The 16,759-nt window shown below is 51.1% G+C and overlaps 1 protein-coding gene across 2 annotated transcripts in view; it reads right to left on the reverse strand.

Annotated features, from left to right (window-relative positions):
- Window positions 1–10,713: 10,713 nt before the first annotated feature.
- LOC140210934 (sodium- and chloride-dependent creatine transporter 1-like) overlaps window positions 10,714–16,759 on the reverse strand; it is a 97,539-nt gene continuing 91,493 nt past the window's right edge. For both annotated transcript variants that reach the window (XM_072280205.1, XM_072280204.1), the window contains 2 exons: window positions 14,409–14,579; window positions 10,714–14,068 (listed from right to left, as the gene is read on the reverse strand). In XM_072280205.1, coding sequence (XP_072136306.1) covers window positions 13,937–14,068; window positions 14,409–14,579 — 303 coding nt within the window. In that variant the 3' untranslated portion in view covers window positions 10,714–13,936. The remainder of the gene's footprint in view (window positions 14,069–14,408; window positions 14,580–16,759) is intronic.

Below are 16,759 nucleotides of genomic sequence, written 5' to 3' on the forward strand. Positions count from 1 at the left end.
AGAGGCTGTCCAAGGCCAGTCTTACTGTGAACCTCGCTAAAAGTGAGCCTGGCCATGCCACCATTACATATCTGGGCTATGTGGTTGGCCAGGGCCAACTGGCTCCTGTAGAGGCCAAGGCTCAAGCTATTGCTGAGGTTCCTGTTCCAACCGGCAAGAAAGCTTTAAGAAGCTTTTTAGGAATGGTGGGGTATTATCGTAAGTTTTTTAAGAACTTCGCAGACATCTCTCTCCCCCTAACAAAACTCCTAGGGAAGGGTGAAAGATTTGTATGGAATGATCTCTGCCAGGAGGCATTTGAACGTCTGAAAACCATCCTGTGTTATTGTCCTGTGCTCAAAACACCTGATTTTTCAAAACCATTCTCTATAGTGACAGACGCTAGTGACGAAGCTGCTGGGGCAGTACTGTTACAGAAGGGTGTGGATGACATTGAACACCCAGTAGCTTATTTCTCAAAGAAATTTAATGTGCACCAGAAAAATTATTCCACTGTTGAAAAGGAGTTGCTATCCCTTATTCTGGCTTTACAACATTTTGAAGTCTATGTTTGTCCTGCCCAGAGACCACTTGTGGTTTACACGGATCACAATCTGTTGGTGTTTCTAACTAAGATGAAGGATAAGAATAGAAGGTTATTAAATTGGAGTCTGATATTGCAAGAATATGACTTAAAAATCAAACATGTGAAAGGTACTGAGAACATTATAGTTGATTGTTTATCCAGATGTTAAGTTACAAATTGTACACGTTTTTGCTCTGTTATCTGATGATTAGACCTGTATTAGTTCAAACTCTGTAATTTACATTTAAACTAAAAATTTTGCCTTCGTCAAAATTTTTTTCTAAAAGGAAGGGGGTGTGACGGGGTCCTGAATTACCCCTATGAACTGTGCTTTTGAAAAGAGAGAGAGAGAGAGTTGTTCAACACAGACCCCTTGTTATTAAGAGAGAGAGAGGTGAAGACTGCTTGGAGATGGTGTTATGGTTTCTCTGCAGCATGTTTACATTTTTGCAAGGACACTGGCAGCTTCTGTGTTCTTAGAGAGAGAGAAGGGAGGAGCTACTTGATGGACAGCTGGTGTTCAGCACAGTGAGATAAATAGAAGGTCAGTTGTTAGACCTGCAGACACATAATTTTAGACACTGAAGGAGCTTTGTTGTGCCCACAGAAATAGTGGGTTTTAGAGGATTGATCAGGCGGATCGATCAGTGGCTCTCACAGTGTGAAAAGGGAGTGACCAGTGGGGAGTTATTTGTGTGTCTGACCCTCACCTGGTTGATAATTCCACCACAGAAGAATGGTCCCCTTTGTCGTGGTCACAGTTGGTGACTTCTAAAGGATTTCGGAGGACAACGGGAAGATCGATGGTGTCAGCTCACCTGAAGACTCAAACCTCTCCCTCTCTCTCTCTCCGTCACTACTCAACTCAATACCACGAACTGAACTGAACTTTACTCATCATCGTAAGACTATCTATTTACCCCTAGACTTGAAGAAGCTTGGTTTTCATATATTTCCACACCTATACATATCTAATCATTGATAGCCTGTTTTATATATCTGATTTTTATATTACTGTATTGTGTAGTTACTAATAAATACCATTAGTTAATAGCAATACCAGACTCCAAAGTGTTTTCCATTTCTGCTGGATCTTTAACCCGTCATGGGGTACATGACAGCTCCTTCCTAGTGCATGGCCTGTAAATATGTCTCATTCGAGAGTGTCATATTCCTGGGGACTCCAGGTACACTGTTACTCTTGACAGAAGGTAATTGTGAATTCTCCTCCACTATTCCAACAAGCATTTACCTCCAAACATGAAATCATTGAAGTATAAAGATATTTTTCCTTTGATCACTCCTGGTTTATTTACCAAGCATCTCCATTCTACAAGAACACAGACAAGATGCTGGAGGAAGTCAGCAGGTCAGGCATCATCTACGGAGGGGAATAAAGAGCTGACATTTTGGGCCAAGAAGCTTGATTCTACATTCTCCTGTTCTTGATGTGAAGAACTTCCTTCTCCAACTTATTATCCTGCTTTCTCCTTGTAACTTTCGACATCCTGAACCTATCAACCTCTGCTTTCAAAAATACCCATTGACAAGGCCACCACAGCTGTCTGTGGCAATGAATTCCGTAGATTCACTCCACTCTGGCTAAAGAAATTCTTCCTCATCTCTGAGACCTATAGACTCCTCCATTATAGGAAACATCCCCTCCACATCCACTCCATCTAGACCTTCAATATTTGATAGGTTGCAATGACACGCCCTCTTTCTTCACTACACATTGCCGCTTTAGAATACTTCTTCCTCCGTGGATATACATATCCTGTGCCTTCTGAATTGCTTCCAGAAATTCCAACTGATGCTGCTTTGCCATCATCCCTGCCAGTGTTCTTTTCCAATCAGTTTTGGCCAGCTCCTCTCTCATGGCTCTATAATTCCCTTTACTCCACTGTAATACTGATACTTCTGACTTTAGCTTCTCCCTCTCAAATTTCAGGATGAATTCAGTCATATTATTATCTCTTTCCCTTAAGGTTTCTGTTACCTTAAACTCTCCAAACAACTCTGGTTCGTTGCACAACACGCACCCCAGTATTGTTGATCCCCTCCGAGATGCTCTAAAAGGCCATCTTATAGGCACTCTGGAAAATCCCCCTCCCCTTCAGGAATCCACAACCAACCTGATTTTCCCAATCTACCTACACATTGAAACCCTCCATGGCTGGCTATAGTAACATTGCCCTTTTGGCATTATTTTTATCTCCTGTTGTAATTTGCAGACCACATTCTTACTACTATTTGGGGGTCTGTATACAACTCCCATCAGGGTCTTTTTACCTTTGCAGTTCCTTAGCTCTCTCCGACCCGATGACACCCTCTGAGGTACAAAGGGACTCGGAGTCCTTGTGCAGGATTCCCTAAAATTAACTTGCAGGTTGAGTCTGTGGTGAGGAAGTCAAATGTGATGTTAGCATTCTTTTCAAGAGGATTAGAATATAAAAGCAAGGATGTAATGTTGAGATTTTAAAGCACTGGTGAGGCCTCACTTGGAGCATTGTGAGCAGTTTTGTGCCCCTTATCTTAGAAAAGATGTGCTGAAACTGGAGAGGGTTGAAAGGAAGCCACCAAGATGATTCCAGGATTGAAAGGCTTGTGATATGAAGGTGTTTGACGGCTGTGGGCCTGTATTCAGAAGACTCACCATTGTCAAATAAATCCTGAACACTGGTTGGCCGCCGGTAAAAGCTCTGTTTCACTGTGGCGACCCAGTGCTTCCATTTCTACTCGGGCAGGGGCCCTAATTAAAGTCCCCTCCTCTCAAACTTCAGATGTAGGCGTTCTACAGGCAAAAGGGATCAGTCCACTCCAGCATTTCACTTCAAGTTCCAGTCGGTCACATTGTGGGCTGAAAGGTGCGTCCTTGTGCAGGGCTGATCTCTGTTTGACGCCAGGCTATATCCTTACAGTGTCCTGACTGTCACTGCGGGACAATTCTCCCCCAGTGACACTGACCATCACTGGGGGACAGTCCCGCACACATGCTGACCCTCACTGGGGGACTGTCTCACACACACTGACCCTCACTGGGGGACAGTCCCACACACACTGACCCTTACTGGGGGACGGTCCCACACACACACACTGACCCTCACTGGGGGACAGTCCTACACACACACTGACTCTCACTGGGGGACAGTCCCACGCTCACACACTGACCATCACTGGGGGACGGTCCCACACACACACACTGACCCTCACTGGGGGACGGTCCCACACACACTGACCCTCACTGGGGGACAGTCCTACATACACACTGACCCTCACTGGGGGACAGTCCCACACACACACTGACCCTCACTGGGGGGGACGGTCCCACACTGACCGTCACTGGGGGACAGTCCCACACACATGCTGACCCTCACTGGGGGACGGTCCCACACACACACTGACCCTCACTGGGGGACGGTCACACACACATGCTGACCCTCACTGGGGGACGGTCCCACACACACACTGACCCTCACTGGGGGACGGTCACACACACATGCTGACCCTCACTGGGGGACGGTCCCACACACACATTGACCCTCACTGGGGGACGGTCACATACACACACTGACCCTCACTGGGGGACGGTCCCACACACACTGACCCTCACTGGGGGACAGTCCTACACACACACTGACCCTCACTGGGGGACGGTCCCACACACACACACTGACCCTCACTGGGGGACGGTCCGACACACACGCACACACTGACCCTCACTGAGGGACGGTCCCACACACACACTGACTCTCACTGGGGGACGGTCCCACACACACACACTGACCCTCACTGGGGGACGGTCCCACACACACTGACCCTCACTGGGGGACAGTCCTACACACACACTGACCCTCACTGGGGAACGGTCCGACACACACACACACACACACACACACACACACATACATTTATCCACAATCGGCGTCGATATTGTCTGGTTTGCAGCTCACCGCCTCCCTCTGGTGGCGAGTCTGAGGAGAAAGTCGCCGTTTGCTTTTGAAGAATCTTCCTCCGGAACGGGGACTGTGGTGGCGGGGTGGGGGATGGGGGAGTGTCATTGTTCGGAGGATAACGGGACGGAGGAGGGCGGATGGGAGGGGAGTGTGACAGGGCTGAGGAAGGGGAGGGGAGGGTGAGAGGGTTGAGGGAGGGGAGGGTGAGAGTGAGAGGGCTGAGGAAGGGGAGAGGAAGGTGAGAGGGTTGAGGAAGGGGAGGGGAGGGGGGAGGGTGAGAGGGCTGAGGAAGGGGAGGGAGGGTGAGAGGGCTGAGGAAGGGGAGGGGAGGGTGAGAGGGTTGAGGAAGGGGAGGGGAGGGTGAGAGGGCTGAGGAAGGGGAGGGGAGGAGGAAACTCTTCCGGTTCGGGTACAATATTGACATCTACCCCGACAGCGGGGGTGACATTGCCCTGGGACGTTCTGTGCAGAAGCTGCAGGACAAACCCACTGGCCAGTTACCACACACCAGTCCGCTGCTGATGATCAGAAAGACGTGACCGGATTGTGGACGGTGCCACGCAGCCGAACTCCCTGGGTGACCACCCAGCCCAGAGGCAAGGGGTCGTGTTGCTCAGCTGCTGGGCTCCATGGCCGAGAGGGGAAGCCGGTATGACTGCCCATTGACACCCAGATCGGGTTGAAGCTTTGAGAAGCGCTCAATCAGCGGATTAATTGGGAAGTACAAATTAACATAAGGCTGGAGCAAGCAGAGCGGCCATTGTTGGAATGATCAGAGTTAGAGTGGGGTTTTTGAGGTTTTAACTCTTCGAGGCCTCAGCCACTGAAGGCAGAAATGCTGCAGGGAGAGTTTTTATTTCTCCCATGGTTTACTGTTTTTCCTTTGTGGTTGCTCAGTTAGGACCTTCTCTGAGAGATGCAGCAGGATTGTGGAATGTGGGAAGGCGGAGAGACATCCAGTGTCCCTGACAGCAACACCTGTGAGAACTGCTAAGGAGTTGGAGCTGCAACTGGACGAACTCCAGATCATTCCGGAGGCCGAAGGGGTGATAGACAGGACACAGGAAGAGCTGGTTACACCAAGGTGCAGGACACAGGAGAGTGAGTGACAGTCAGGAAGGGGAAAGGGGTGAAGGAGCCAGTGCTGAGTACACCTGTGGCCATCCCCCTCAACAACAGGTATATCACTTTGGATACTTTTGGGATGGTGGGGGTGGGGGGGGGAATGACCTAACAGAGGACAGTCAGCCGTCAATTCTCTGGGACCAAGTCCGGCTCTGTGACTCAGAAATGGAGCGGGCTGTGCTGCCCGGGGATTTGTTAGTTAGGGGAACAGAAAGGAGGATTTGTGGATAAGAACAAGATTTCTGGAACTTAACCAGTGGACCAGACCTATCTTTGTGCATATTTACTTTGAAACTGATGGCATTGTGGTCACTGGATGCAAAGTGTTCCCCTACATAAACTTCCATAACCTGCCCTGTCTCATTTCCTCTTCCCTGCACACTCTCTCTTTTGGACTTCTGTGTACCGATTCAGGAAACTTTCCTGAACATATTTGACAAACTCTATCCGATCCCTTTTAGAGTACGGGATTCCCAGTCAATATGAGGAAAGTTAAAATCACCTCCGATAACAACCTCATGTTTCTTGCAAAGTTTGCGATCTCTCTACAAATTTGTTCCTCTGAATCCCTCGGACCAGTGGGTGGTCTGTAATAACAGCCCTATTAATGTGGTCATAACTTCCTTATTTCTCAGTTCCACCCAAAACGCATCACTAGATGAGTTCTCCAGTCTGCCCTGACTGACCATTGCCGTGACATTTTCCCTGACTAGTAACACCACCCTCCTCCTTTAATCCCCCCCCCCACTCTGTCACACCTAAAACATGGAACCCCGGAACACTGAGCTGCCAGTCCTGCCCCTCCTGCAGCCAAGTCTCACTGATGGCTGCAAAGTCATCATTCCAGGTGCTGATCCTTGGCCTCTCATCTGACTTTCTGCTCAGCTCAGAACAGTAGTCGCACCATACTCAACCGTTCAGTTCCTGACTTCGTCAGAGGATTTATCAATATCTGCCTCCACACCCTCTCCACTGTCTGTTCTGGCTTCAAGTTATCCACCATTGTCCCTGTACTAAAAAAGACCAAGGTAACATGCCTGAACGACTGGTGTCCTGTCGCACTCTCAATAAGCAAATGCTTTGAGAGGCTGGTCAAGGATTACATCTGTAGCTTGCTACCACCCACACTGGACCCCCTACAATTCACCTACTGACACAACCGATTGACAGATGACACAGTAGCCACAGCTCTACACACTGTCCTTACACATCTGGAGAAACATAAAAATATAGAAAACCTACAGCACAATACAGGCCCTTCAGCCCTCAATGCTGTGCTGAACATGTACTTACTTTAGAAATTACCTAGGGTTACCCATAGTCCTCTATTTTTCTAAGCTCCATCTATCTGTCCAGGAGTCTCTTAAAAGACCCCATCGTATCCACCTCCACAACCATCGCTGGCAGCCCATTCCACGCACTCACCACTCCCTGCGTAAAAAACTTACCCCTGACATCTCCTCTGTGCCTACTTCCAAGCACCTTAAAACTGTGCCCATGTTAGCCACTTCAACCCTGAGAAAAAGCCTCTGACTATCCACACGATCAATGCCTCTCCTCGTCTTATGCACCTCTATCAGGTCACCTCTCATCCTTCGCCACTCCAAGGAGAAAAGGCCGAGTTCACTCAATCTATTCTCATAAGGCATGCTCCCCAATCCAGGTAACATTCCTGTAAATCTCCTCTGCACCGTTTCTATAGTTTCCACATCCTTCCTGTAGTGAGGTGACCAAAACTGAGCACAGTACTCCGAGTGGGGTCTGACCAGGGTCCTATTTCACTGCAACATTACCTTTCGGCTCCTAAACTCAATCCCACAATTGGTGAAGGCCAATGCACTGTATGCCTTATGGTGCATTGAGGGATGTTTATATGAGAATGCTGTTCTTGGACTACAGTTCAGCATTCAAGACCATAATTCCATCCAGGCTTGACAAGAAGCTCAGAGACCTCAGCCTTGACCATGCCTTGTGCAGCTGGATCCTGGACTTCCTGTCAGATCACCGGCAGGTGGTAAGGGTGGGCTCCCTCACCTCCAACCCTCTGACTCTCAACACAGGAGCCCCTCAGGGCTGTGTCCTGAGCCCCCTCCTTTACTCCCTGTATACCCATGACTGTGTTGCTACCCACAGCTCCAATCTGCTAATTAAATTTGCTGACAACACTACATTGATTGACCTAATCTGAAACAGTAACGAGGTGGCCTACACTGTGTCTCTCTGACACAGTGGTGTCAAGAAAATAACCTCTCCTTCAATGTCGCAAAAGAAGGAGCTGGTTGTGGACTACAGGAGGAATGGAGACAGGCTAACTCCTATTGACATCAATGGATCTGGGCTTGAGAGGGTGAACAGCTTTAAGTTCCTCGGCATCCACGTGGTGAAAAAGGCACACCAGCGCCTCTTTCATCTCAAACGGTTGAGGAAGTTTGGTGTGAGCCCCCAGATCCTAAGGACTTTCTACAGGGGCACAACTGAGAGCATCCTGACTGGCTGCATCACTGCCTGGTATGGGAACTGTACTTCCCTCAATCACAGGACTCTGCAGAGAGTGGTGCGGACAGCCCAGTGCAACTGTAGATATGAACTTCCCACTGTTCAGGACATTTACAAAGACAGGTGTGTGAAAAGGGCCCAAAGGATCATTGGGGACCCGAGTCACCACAATCTATTCCAGCTGCTACCATCCGGGAAACGGTACCACAGCAGCAAAGCCAGGACCAACAGGCTCCGGGACAGCTTCTTCCACCAGGCCATCAGACTGATCAACTCGCGCTGATCTGAGTGTATTTCTATATTACATTGACTGTTCTATTTATTATAAATTACTATGATTGCACTTTGCACTTTAGACGGAGACGTAACGTAAAGATTTTCACTTATGTATGTGAAGGACGTAAGAAATAAAGTCAACTCAGTTCAACTGATTCCCATCCCGCTGCAACTCCAGTTTAGCTCCCCCTCCCAATCCCCGACCTTCGTGCAGCACCAGCACCGGACCCCCTTCCAGCTGGAGACCGGACCCCCCGTCCAGCTGGGAGACCGGACCCCCTTCCAGCTGGGAGACCGGACCCCCTTCCAGCTGGGAGACCGGACCCCCTTCCAGCTAGGAGACCGGACCCCCTTCCAGCTGGGAGACCGGACCCCCTTCCAGCTGGGAGACCGGACCCCCCGTCCAGCTGGGAGACCGGACCCCCTTCCAGCTGGGAGACCGGACCCCTTGTCCAGCTGGGAGACCGAACTCCCTTCCAGCTGGGAGACCGGACCCCCCCGTCCAGCTGGGAGACCGGACCCCCCCTCCAGCTGGGAGGCCGGACCCCCCCTCCAGCTGGGAGGCCGGACCCCTCCCAGTTCCAGTGCAAGCCGTCTCTCTGTACACGTCCCACCTTCCCAATGATCCAAAAGCTGCCGCCCTACTTCCTGCACCAACTCCTTAGCCACGTGTTTAGTTGTATCATCTTCCTGTGTTCTCGGAACCCAGGGACTCTCTCCGTGACCAGTGTGATTTGTCCCCACACGTTTACAGAACCCAGGGACTCCCTCCGTGACGAGTATGATTTGAGTCTCTGCTCGTTCGGAGAACCCGGGGATTCTCTCTGTGGCTGGTGTGATTGTTCCCCGCACGTTCACAGAATCTTAGGATTCTCCCCGTGACTAGTAGTGATTTGGGTCCCTGCATGTTCACAGAAGCCGGGGATTCTTCCCGTGGCTGGTGTGTCAGTTTGTGGAGCCTGGAGCCAGGCGGAGGGGAGAGAGCAGAGTGAGCGGTCCCTCCCTCCTCAGAGTCCAACCCGTGGGCGTGTTTGGAGCCCCCGGGATGTGGGCAGTGAGGCGGCGGCCCCGCCTAGTGTCCAGTCCACGACGCCGGGCAGAGGTGCGAATCCAGCAGGACATCTTGCGGATGAGGAACTGCTAGGGCTTTAAGCCACGTCAGGCCACAACCTGGAGGAGAGGTTCTGAGTGTGGGACTGGGGTCTGTTTAAATATGTTCACAGGTGGGATACAGGTGTGACGGTTTCAAACGCTGGTTAACTCACACTTGCAGCATTGCATACCATTGGTGGTGTAGGCAAACACAATATTGAGTACAGGAGATGGAATGTCATGTTGAAGTTGTATAAGATGGTGGGGCCTAATTTGGAGTTTTGGTTGCCTACCTGCAGGAAAGATGTAAACAAGGTGGAAAGAGTACAGAGAAAATTTACACAGATGTTGCTGGGTCTGGAGGACCTGAGTTATAAGGAAAGATTGAATGGGTTAGGACTTTATTCCTCGGAATTTAGAAGAATGAGGAGAGATTTGATGGATGTGTACAAAATTATGAGAGGTATAGACAGGGTAAATGCAAGCAGGCTTTTTCCACTGAGGCTGGGTGGGACTACAACCAGAGGTCATGGGTTAAGGGTGAAAGGTGAAAAGTTTGAGGGGAAACTTCTTCACTTGGAGGGTTGTGAATGAGTTGGCAATATAAGTGGTGCCTGAGAGCCCGAATGCAAGGTTTGAGAGAAGTTTGGATAGGTACGTGGATAGTAGGGGCCTGGGGGGCCATGGTCTCCGTGCAGGTCGAGGGGAGTAGGTCAGCATGGCTGGCTGGGCAAAGGGCCAGTTCCTGTGCGGTACTTCCCTATGGCTCTATCGTAGATGTGTTTAAGTGGCTGCTACACAGCCATTGTCTTCAGCATCTTAGTGTTACCATTTTAGATGCGTAGCATGGTGGTTAGCACAGTTGCTAGCGACTACAGATACGAGTTCAATTCCCGTCACTGCCTATGTTGTAAGAATTTGTATGTTTTCTCCGTGACCCCGTGGGGCTCCAGTTTCCTCCCACATTCCAAATACATACCGGTTACTGTTACTAAGTTTTGAGTGTGCTGATTTGGTGCTAGAAGTGTGATGAGACTAATGGGTTGTCCCAGCACATCCTTGCTGATTTGATTTGACAAGTGATGCATTTCACTGTTTTTATGTAAATGTGACAAATAAAGCTAATCTAATCACAAACAAGATGGGCTGAAGGGCCTGTTCCTGTAATGTCCAAGTACAACGCAATAATGAAGCCAAGTCACACAACGTTTAAATTTTATTGCATTGTGTAAGCTAGAGCGAATTTATTTTGTTCCATTAATGACCTGCAGAAGGTGAAAATGAGAAGTGGTCCGTGCAGGAGTGAAAACCCTCTGGTTATTCCTCCGAGTGAGGCTCATCCGTATCACATCCTTGATTCTCACTGGCAGGGGTACATGCCCCCCCGTCCAGTCACTGGTCAACCTCTCCGTCACTCCTGTCCCAAGTCTCCTTCCCTTTCTCCAGCGAAGGCCTTGTGGAACTTTGGCACGTTCAGTGATATTCCAGGCAAGGCGGTCCACACGGACTCACCATCACTGTATCAGTCTGACCGAAGCTTTGACCAGAGCGGGGGGCCCACAGCCCCTTCGATCAACATGAGGTGGGGGGAGAGACAGCCTGGTGCCTGCCTGGCCCCAGGGTTGTGCTCTCAGCTCTGAGCTGGAAGTCAGAGGTCAGGGCTCCAGAGCCTGAGACAAAGACCAGGCTGACGGAATAAAGGAAAGCCCTGTCCTTTCCCTTGGATGGGCACATCAAAGAGAGCAGGAAAGTTCACCCCAGTTCTGTCAATACTTATTGCTTACAATAATCTGGTCAAGAAAATACTCCTGCCCTGCACTTCACAATTCCCGCACCCTCTGTCCCGATTCTCTCTAACCATCCTCATTTCACAACTCACACACTGTCCCCATTCTCCTCTCGAACCGACCCGTCCACTCACTGACCACACAACCTTACCCCAATAGTCACCGTTTTACCCCAGCAGAGGCAACCCCCTTCCAAACCTGACCCTAATAGTCACCCTGTTTTACCCCAGCATATACAACCCCTTCCCCCTCCCTCACTCTGCAGCTTGCTCTGTGTCCCTGCCCGTCCTGATGACGAAGTCTTGCCTCTGTTTCTCCTCTCACAGATGCTGCCTGCCCTGTTGAGTGTTGCCAACACTTGCTGCTTTTCCCTTCGAAAGTCTGGTCGTTGCTGAGTTGGTGGATGCATATGTTCACTTCGATCCCGTTCAGGGCTTTGGGATGTCCTGAGCTCGATGCAAAACCTCAAGCAGGTCGAATGGGACATTTGTCATCTCATCCTGGCTTAGGCAGAATGGGTAGACCCGCGTTTGGGCAGAATGGGTGGCTCCGCGTTTGGGCAGAATGGGTAGCTCTGCGTTTGGGCAGAATGGGTAGACCCGCGTTTGGGCAGAATGGGTAGCTCTGCGTTTGGGCAGAATGGGTAGACCCGCGTTTGGGCAGAATGGGTAGCTCTGCGTTTGGGCAGAATGGGTGGCTCCGCGTTTGGGCAGAATGGGTAGCTCTGCGTTTGGGCAGAATGGGTAGACCCGCGTTTGGGCAGAATGGGTAGACCCGCGTTTGGGCAGAATGGGTAGCTCTGCGTTTGGGCAGAATGGGTAGACCCGCGTTTGGGCAGAATGGGTAGCTCCGCGTTTGGGCAGAATGGGTAGCTCTGCGTTTGGGCAGAATGGGTAGCTCTGCGTTTGGGCAGAATGGGTAGATCCACGTTTGGGCAGAATGGGTAGATCTGCGTTTGGGCAGAATGGGTAGCTCTGCGTTTGGGCAGAATGGGTAGCTCTGCGTTTGGGCAGAATGGGTAGCTCTGCGTTTGGGCAGAATGGGTAGACCCGCGTTTGGGCAGAATGGGTAGCTCTGCGTTTGGGCAGAATGGGTAGACCCGCGTTTGGGCAGAATGGGTAGCTCTGCGTTTGGGCAGAATGGGTGGCTCCGCGTTTGGGCAGAATGGGTAGCTCTGCGTTTGGGCAGAATGGGTAGACCCGCGTTTGGGCAGAATGGGTAGACCCGCGTTTGGGCAGAATGGGTAGCTCTGCGTTTGGGCAGAATGGGTAGACCCGCGTTTGGGCAGAATGGGTAGCTCCGCGTTTGGGCAGAATGGGTAGCCCTGCGTTTGGGCAGAATGGGTAGATCCACGTTTGGGCAGAATGGGTAGATCCGCGTTTGGGCAGAATGGGTAGACCCGCGTTTGGGCAGAATGGGTAGCTCCGCGTTTGGGCAGAATGGGTAGACCCGCGTTTGGGCAGAATGGGTAGCCCTGCGTTTGGGCAGAATGGGTAGATCCACGTTTGGGCAGAATGGGTAGATCCGCGTTTGGGCAGAATGGGTAGACCCGCGTTTGGGCAGAATGGGTAGCTCCGCGTTTGGGCAGAATGGGTAGACCCGCGTTTGGGCAGAATGGGTAGATCCGCGTTTGGGCAGAATGGGTAGCTCCGCGTTTGGGCAGAAAGGGTAGATCCGCGTTTGGGCAGAATGGGTAGATCCGCGTTTGGGCAGAATGGGTAGCTCTGCGTTTGGGCAGAATGGGTAGATCCGCGTTTGGGCAGAATGGGTAGACCCGTGTTTGGGCAGAATGGGTAGATCCGCGTTTGGGCAGAATGGGTAGATCCGCGTTTGGACAGAATGGGTAGCTCCGCGTTTGGGCAGGGTCAACCAGCTGCCCAGGACAGAGACGGAATTGGGGCCTACATTCAGCAACTAGCAACACTTACAACACGCTGGAGGAACTCAGCAGGTCGGGCAGCATCCGTGGAAAAAGATCGGTCGACGTTTTGGGCCGGAACCCTGTGTTTACGATTCAGCAACTAGCACCTTGTCACCAGCCACCAGGGCAGAGAGAAGCTAGGGACCATCTGAAACCGACTGGGAAGCTATCACATCCAGGGTCATCTTGGTCACCCGCCAGATTCATCGTCAACCCCACTTTTTCCCGTTTTCTTGCTGCCTTGTAGGAAGTGAGTGAGCCTGCCCTGAACCTGTCAGCCCATTCCAGCTGGAACTTGCCCTGTCTAAATAAAAAAAAAATTCCTCTCTCAACTTCCAGACCTGCCCTGGGCTACACCCCCATCCCTTCCCCACAACCCCCATCAGCAAACATCCCTCGGTGATCAGCTGGCGTAAACGCTGGCATCTTCCACCTGATTAGATTGTTTCCGCCGATAAGGAGCTGCTAGCCCGCGGGCTGCCGTACACACCCCATCATCGGTGTTCACCGATCATCTGTAGCTTCACCGGTGTTCCTGGGACAGGCATGGTTCCATCGACACTGCGCGCTCTAAGAGGAAAGAATGCATCCGAAGAAAGTACAACCCAAACTAGGACCGAGGTTCACAGTCTGTACAATACAGGAGAAGCTGAGTGTGAATGGGACGGCTGGATCAGCAAGCAGAGAGGGAAGGCGTTCGAGGCTCAGAGCTGTCTTGTTAGATGGCTGTCTCCTTCTCTTTGAGGTCCTGGGGAACTCCCTGAGGACCCAGGAACTTGAGGGACGTCTCCATGGTCATGTACTGCAGGTGGTGGGAGCCCCACACTGGTGTGGTCAGCAGCTTCCAGCGCTGTGGACACAGGACACTTGATCAGAACCCGCCCTGAGAATGGCCCAGACAGCCCAGATCTCCTGTCCCAGACCAGACAACCCCCACCCACGTCCACCCCGCACCGCCATTTCCCCCCGTTTTCATCCAATTATTCCTTACACCCCGCCCCCACTGCTCCCCTCACTTCGGCCCTGCAGGAACACCTGCTGATCAGATGCCTGACTAGATTCATCACCTAGAACATCTCATAACTTATTAACCCAGGGTCATTACAGACCTAATCAGTCAATCACCAACTCTCGCCACCCACAGCCCGTGGACATTCTCAGCCCCACCCAGTAGACATTGTGGAACTGACCTCTCGCAGAGACCCCTCACTGCACAGCAGCTTGATGAGCACGGTGGTGGGGATACAGGCCATGGATGCCAGGGCGAGGAACCAGCCGAAGGTCTCTCCCCACCATGGGTACACGTAGCTCTTGTTGTACGTCAGCGGTTTATAATTCACTACGTGAAACAGGAAGATTCCCTGCGGAGAAATGTGGTGCGTTAGCTTGGTGCTTCAAGCTCAGCAGCTGAACCGCTCCTTGCTGTGCGTGGCCAACCGCCCAATCCTTGTCGTGCACTGCAAGATCCCACTATTCAGCAAATACAGGAAGGAAATGGAAACATGTGAGGGGCATATTTACACCCACCATCTAAGTCTTGATAACACCACAAGGCATAGGAGCAGAATTAGGCCATTCAGCCCATCGAGTCTGCTTTGCCATTCCATCATGGCTGATTTAGCATCCATTTCAATCCCATTCTCCTGCCTTTTCCCTATATCCTTTGATGCCCCGACTAATCAAGAATGTATCAAATTCTGCTTTAAAAATACTCTGTCACTTGGCCCCTGCAACCATCTGTGGCAAAGAATTCCACAGATTCAGCACCCTCTGGCTAAAGAAATTCCTCCTCATCTCTGTTCTGAATGGTCGTCCCTCTATTCTGAGGCTGTGCTCTCTGGTCCTAGACTCCCCCAGTGTAGGAAACATCCTCTCCACATCCACTCTATCTGTGCCCTCGGGTCCTAGACTCCCGCACTATAGGAAACATCCCCTCCACATCCACTCTATCTATGCCCTCTGGTCCTAGACTCCCCCACTATAGGAAACATCCTTTCCACATCCACTCTATTTAGACCTTTTAGTATTCGATAGCCTCCAATGAGATCCCCCCCCCCATTCTTCTAAACTCCAGCAAGCACAGGCCCAGCGCCATCAGATGCTCTTCATACGTTAACCCTTCCATTCATGGAATAATCCTCGTGAACCCTAGTCAGGACGGAAAACGCCACAGAAAGTGGAGGACCCAGACAGTCCAGCACAGGCAGAGGCCTCCTCACCACACAGCACATGTAGACTCCGTAGACACCATTAAATAAAATAGTCACTGAGTGTACGTTCCTGGTCTTCTGCTGCTGTAGCCCGTCCACTTCAAAGTTTAACGTGTTGTGCATTCAGAGATGCTCTTCTGCACACCACTGTTGTAACGTGTGGTTATTTGAGTTACTGTCACCTGCCTGTCAGCTCGAACCAGTCTGGCCATTCCCCTCTGACCTCCCTCAGTAACCAGGCATTTTGCTCACCGAGCTGGTGCTCACTGGAGGTGTTTTGTTTTTCAAACCATTCTTGGTAAACTCTAGAGATTGTTGATGGCAGTTTCTGAGATAAAGCAGCCACTGAGTACACACGAGGCACTGCCAAACCTGCACACAGCTCGGCCCCATGACAACTTCCACCCCCGGGCCCTCATTCAACACTCTCAGATGTGCCAGCTGTTCTCCCTCAGACGCGACGAGCCCCCCGTCTAACGTCTGGAGGTCAGACCGTCAGTGGTGACAGTCAGCCCGGTCTGATGGTACGTCATCCGTCTCAGTGGGCTTCACAGACAAGGGGGACATTTCAGTGCGGTCCATGCGGTCTTCGAAGGGTACCCCTGGGTCTCGCTGGGAAGACACTGACCCCAGGGTCCACTCCATCTCCACCAGCCCTCTGTCCTGTACAGGAGACCCAGTCTCCACACCAGCGACCTCCCACCCAGGAGCCCGCAGGATGTGCCTCCCACACCAGCACTGTGATCCTGCTCCTATCCCCCCTCTGATAGCCTGGGTGTCTCCGCTTTGGATGGACTAAGTGACAAAGACTCCACCACTCCCGGTGGTCAAAGAAACCCCTCCGGGTGAGGAAATATCTCCCCACCTCAGTCCTGAATGGTGAGCCCAGGTTCAATAGCCCTCAACTGGAGGGCACACCTGTTAGGGTTTAGAACACGGAACAGATAACACTTTACAGGCCCTTCAGCCCATCTAGTCCACACCAAAACTATTTAAACTGCCTCCCCCCATCGACCAGCCCTCCACACCCCTTTCCATGTACCTATCCAAACTTCTCTCACACGCGGAAATCGAGCTCGCATGCATCACCTGTGCTGGCAGCTCATTCCACACTCTCACATCCTCTGAGTGAAGAAGTTTCCCCTCAAACTTTTCACCTTTCACCCTTAACCCATGACCTCTGCTTGCAGTTCCACCCAACCTCAGTGGAAAATGCTTCCTTGCGTTTACTCTTTCTATACTCCTCATAATTTTGTATACCTCTATCAAATCTCCTCACAATCTTCTTCGTTTTAATGAACATAGTCCTAACCTTTTCAATCCTTCCTTAT

The sequence above is a fragment of the Mobula birostris genome, chromosome 16 (genome assembly GCF_030028105.1).
Source record: "Mobula birostris isolate sMobBir1 chromosome 16, sMobBir1.hap1, whole genome shotgun sequence".
In the NCBI taxonomy this organism is placed as follows: Eukaryota; Metazoa; Chordata; class Chondrichthyes; order Myliobatiformes; family Myliobatidae; genus Mobula; species Mobula birostris.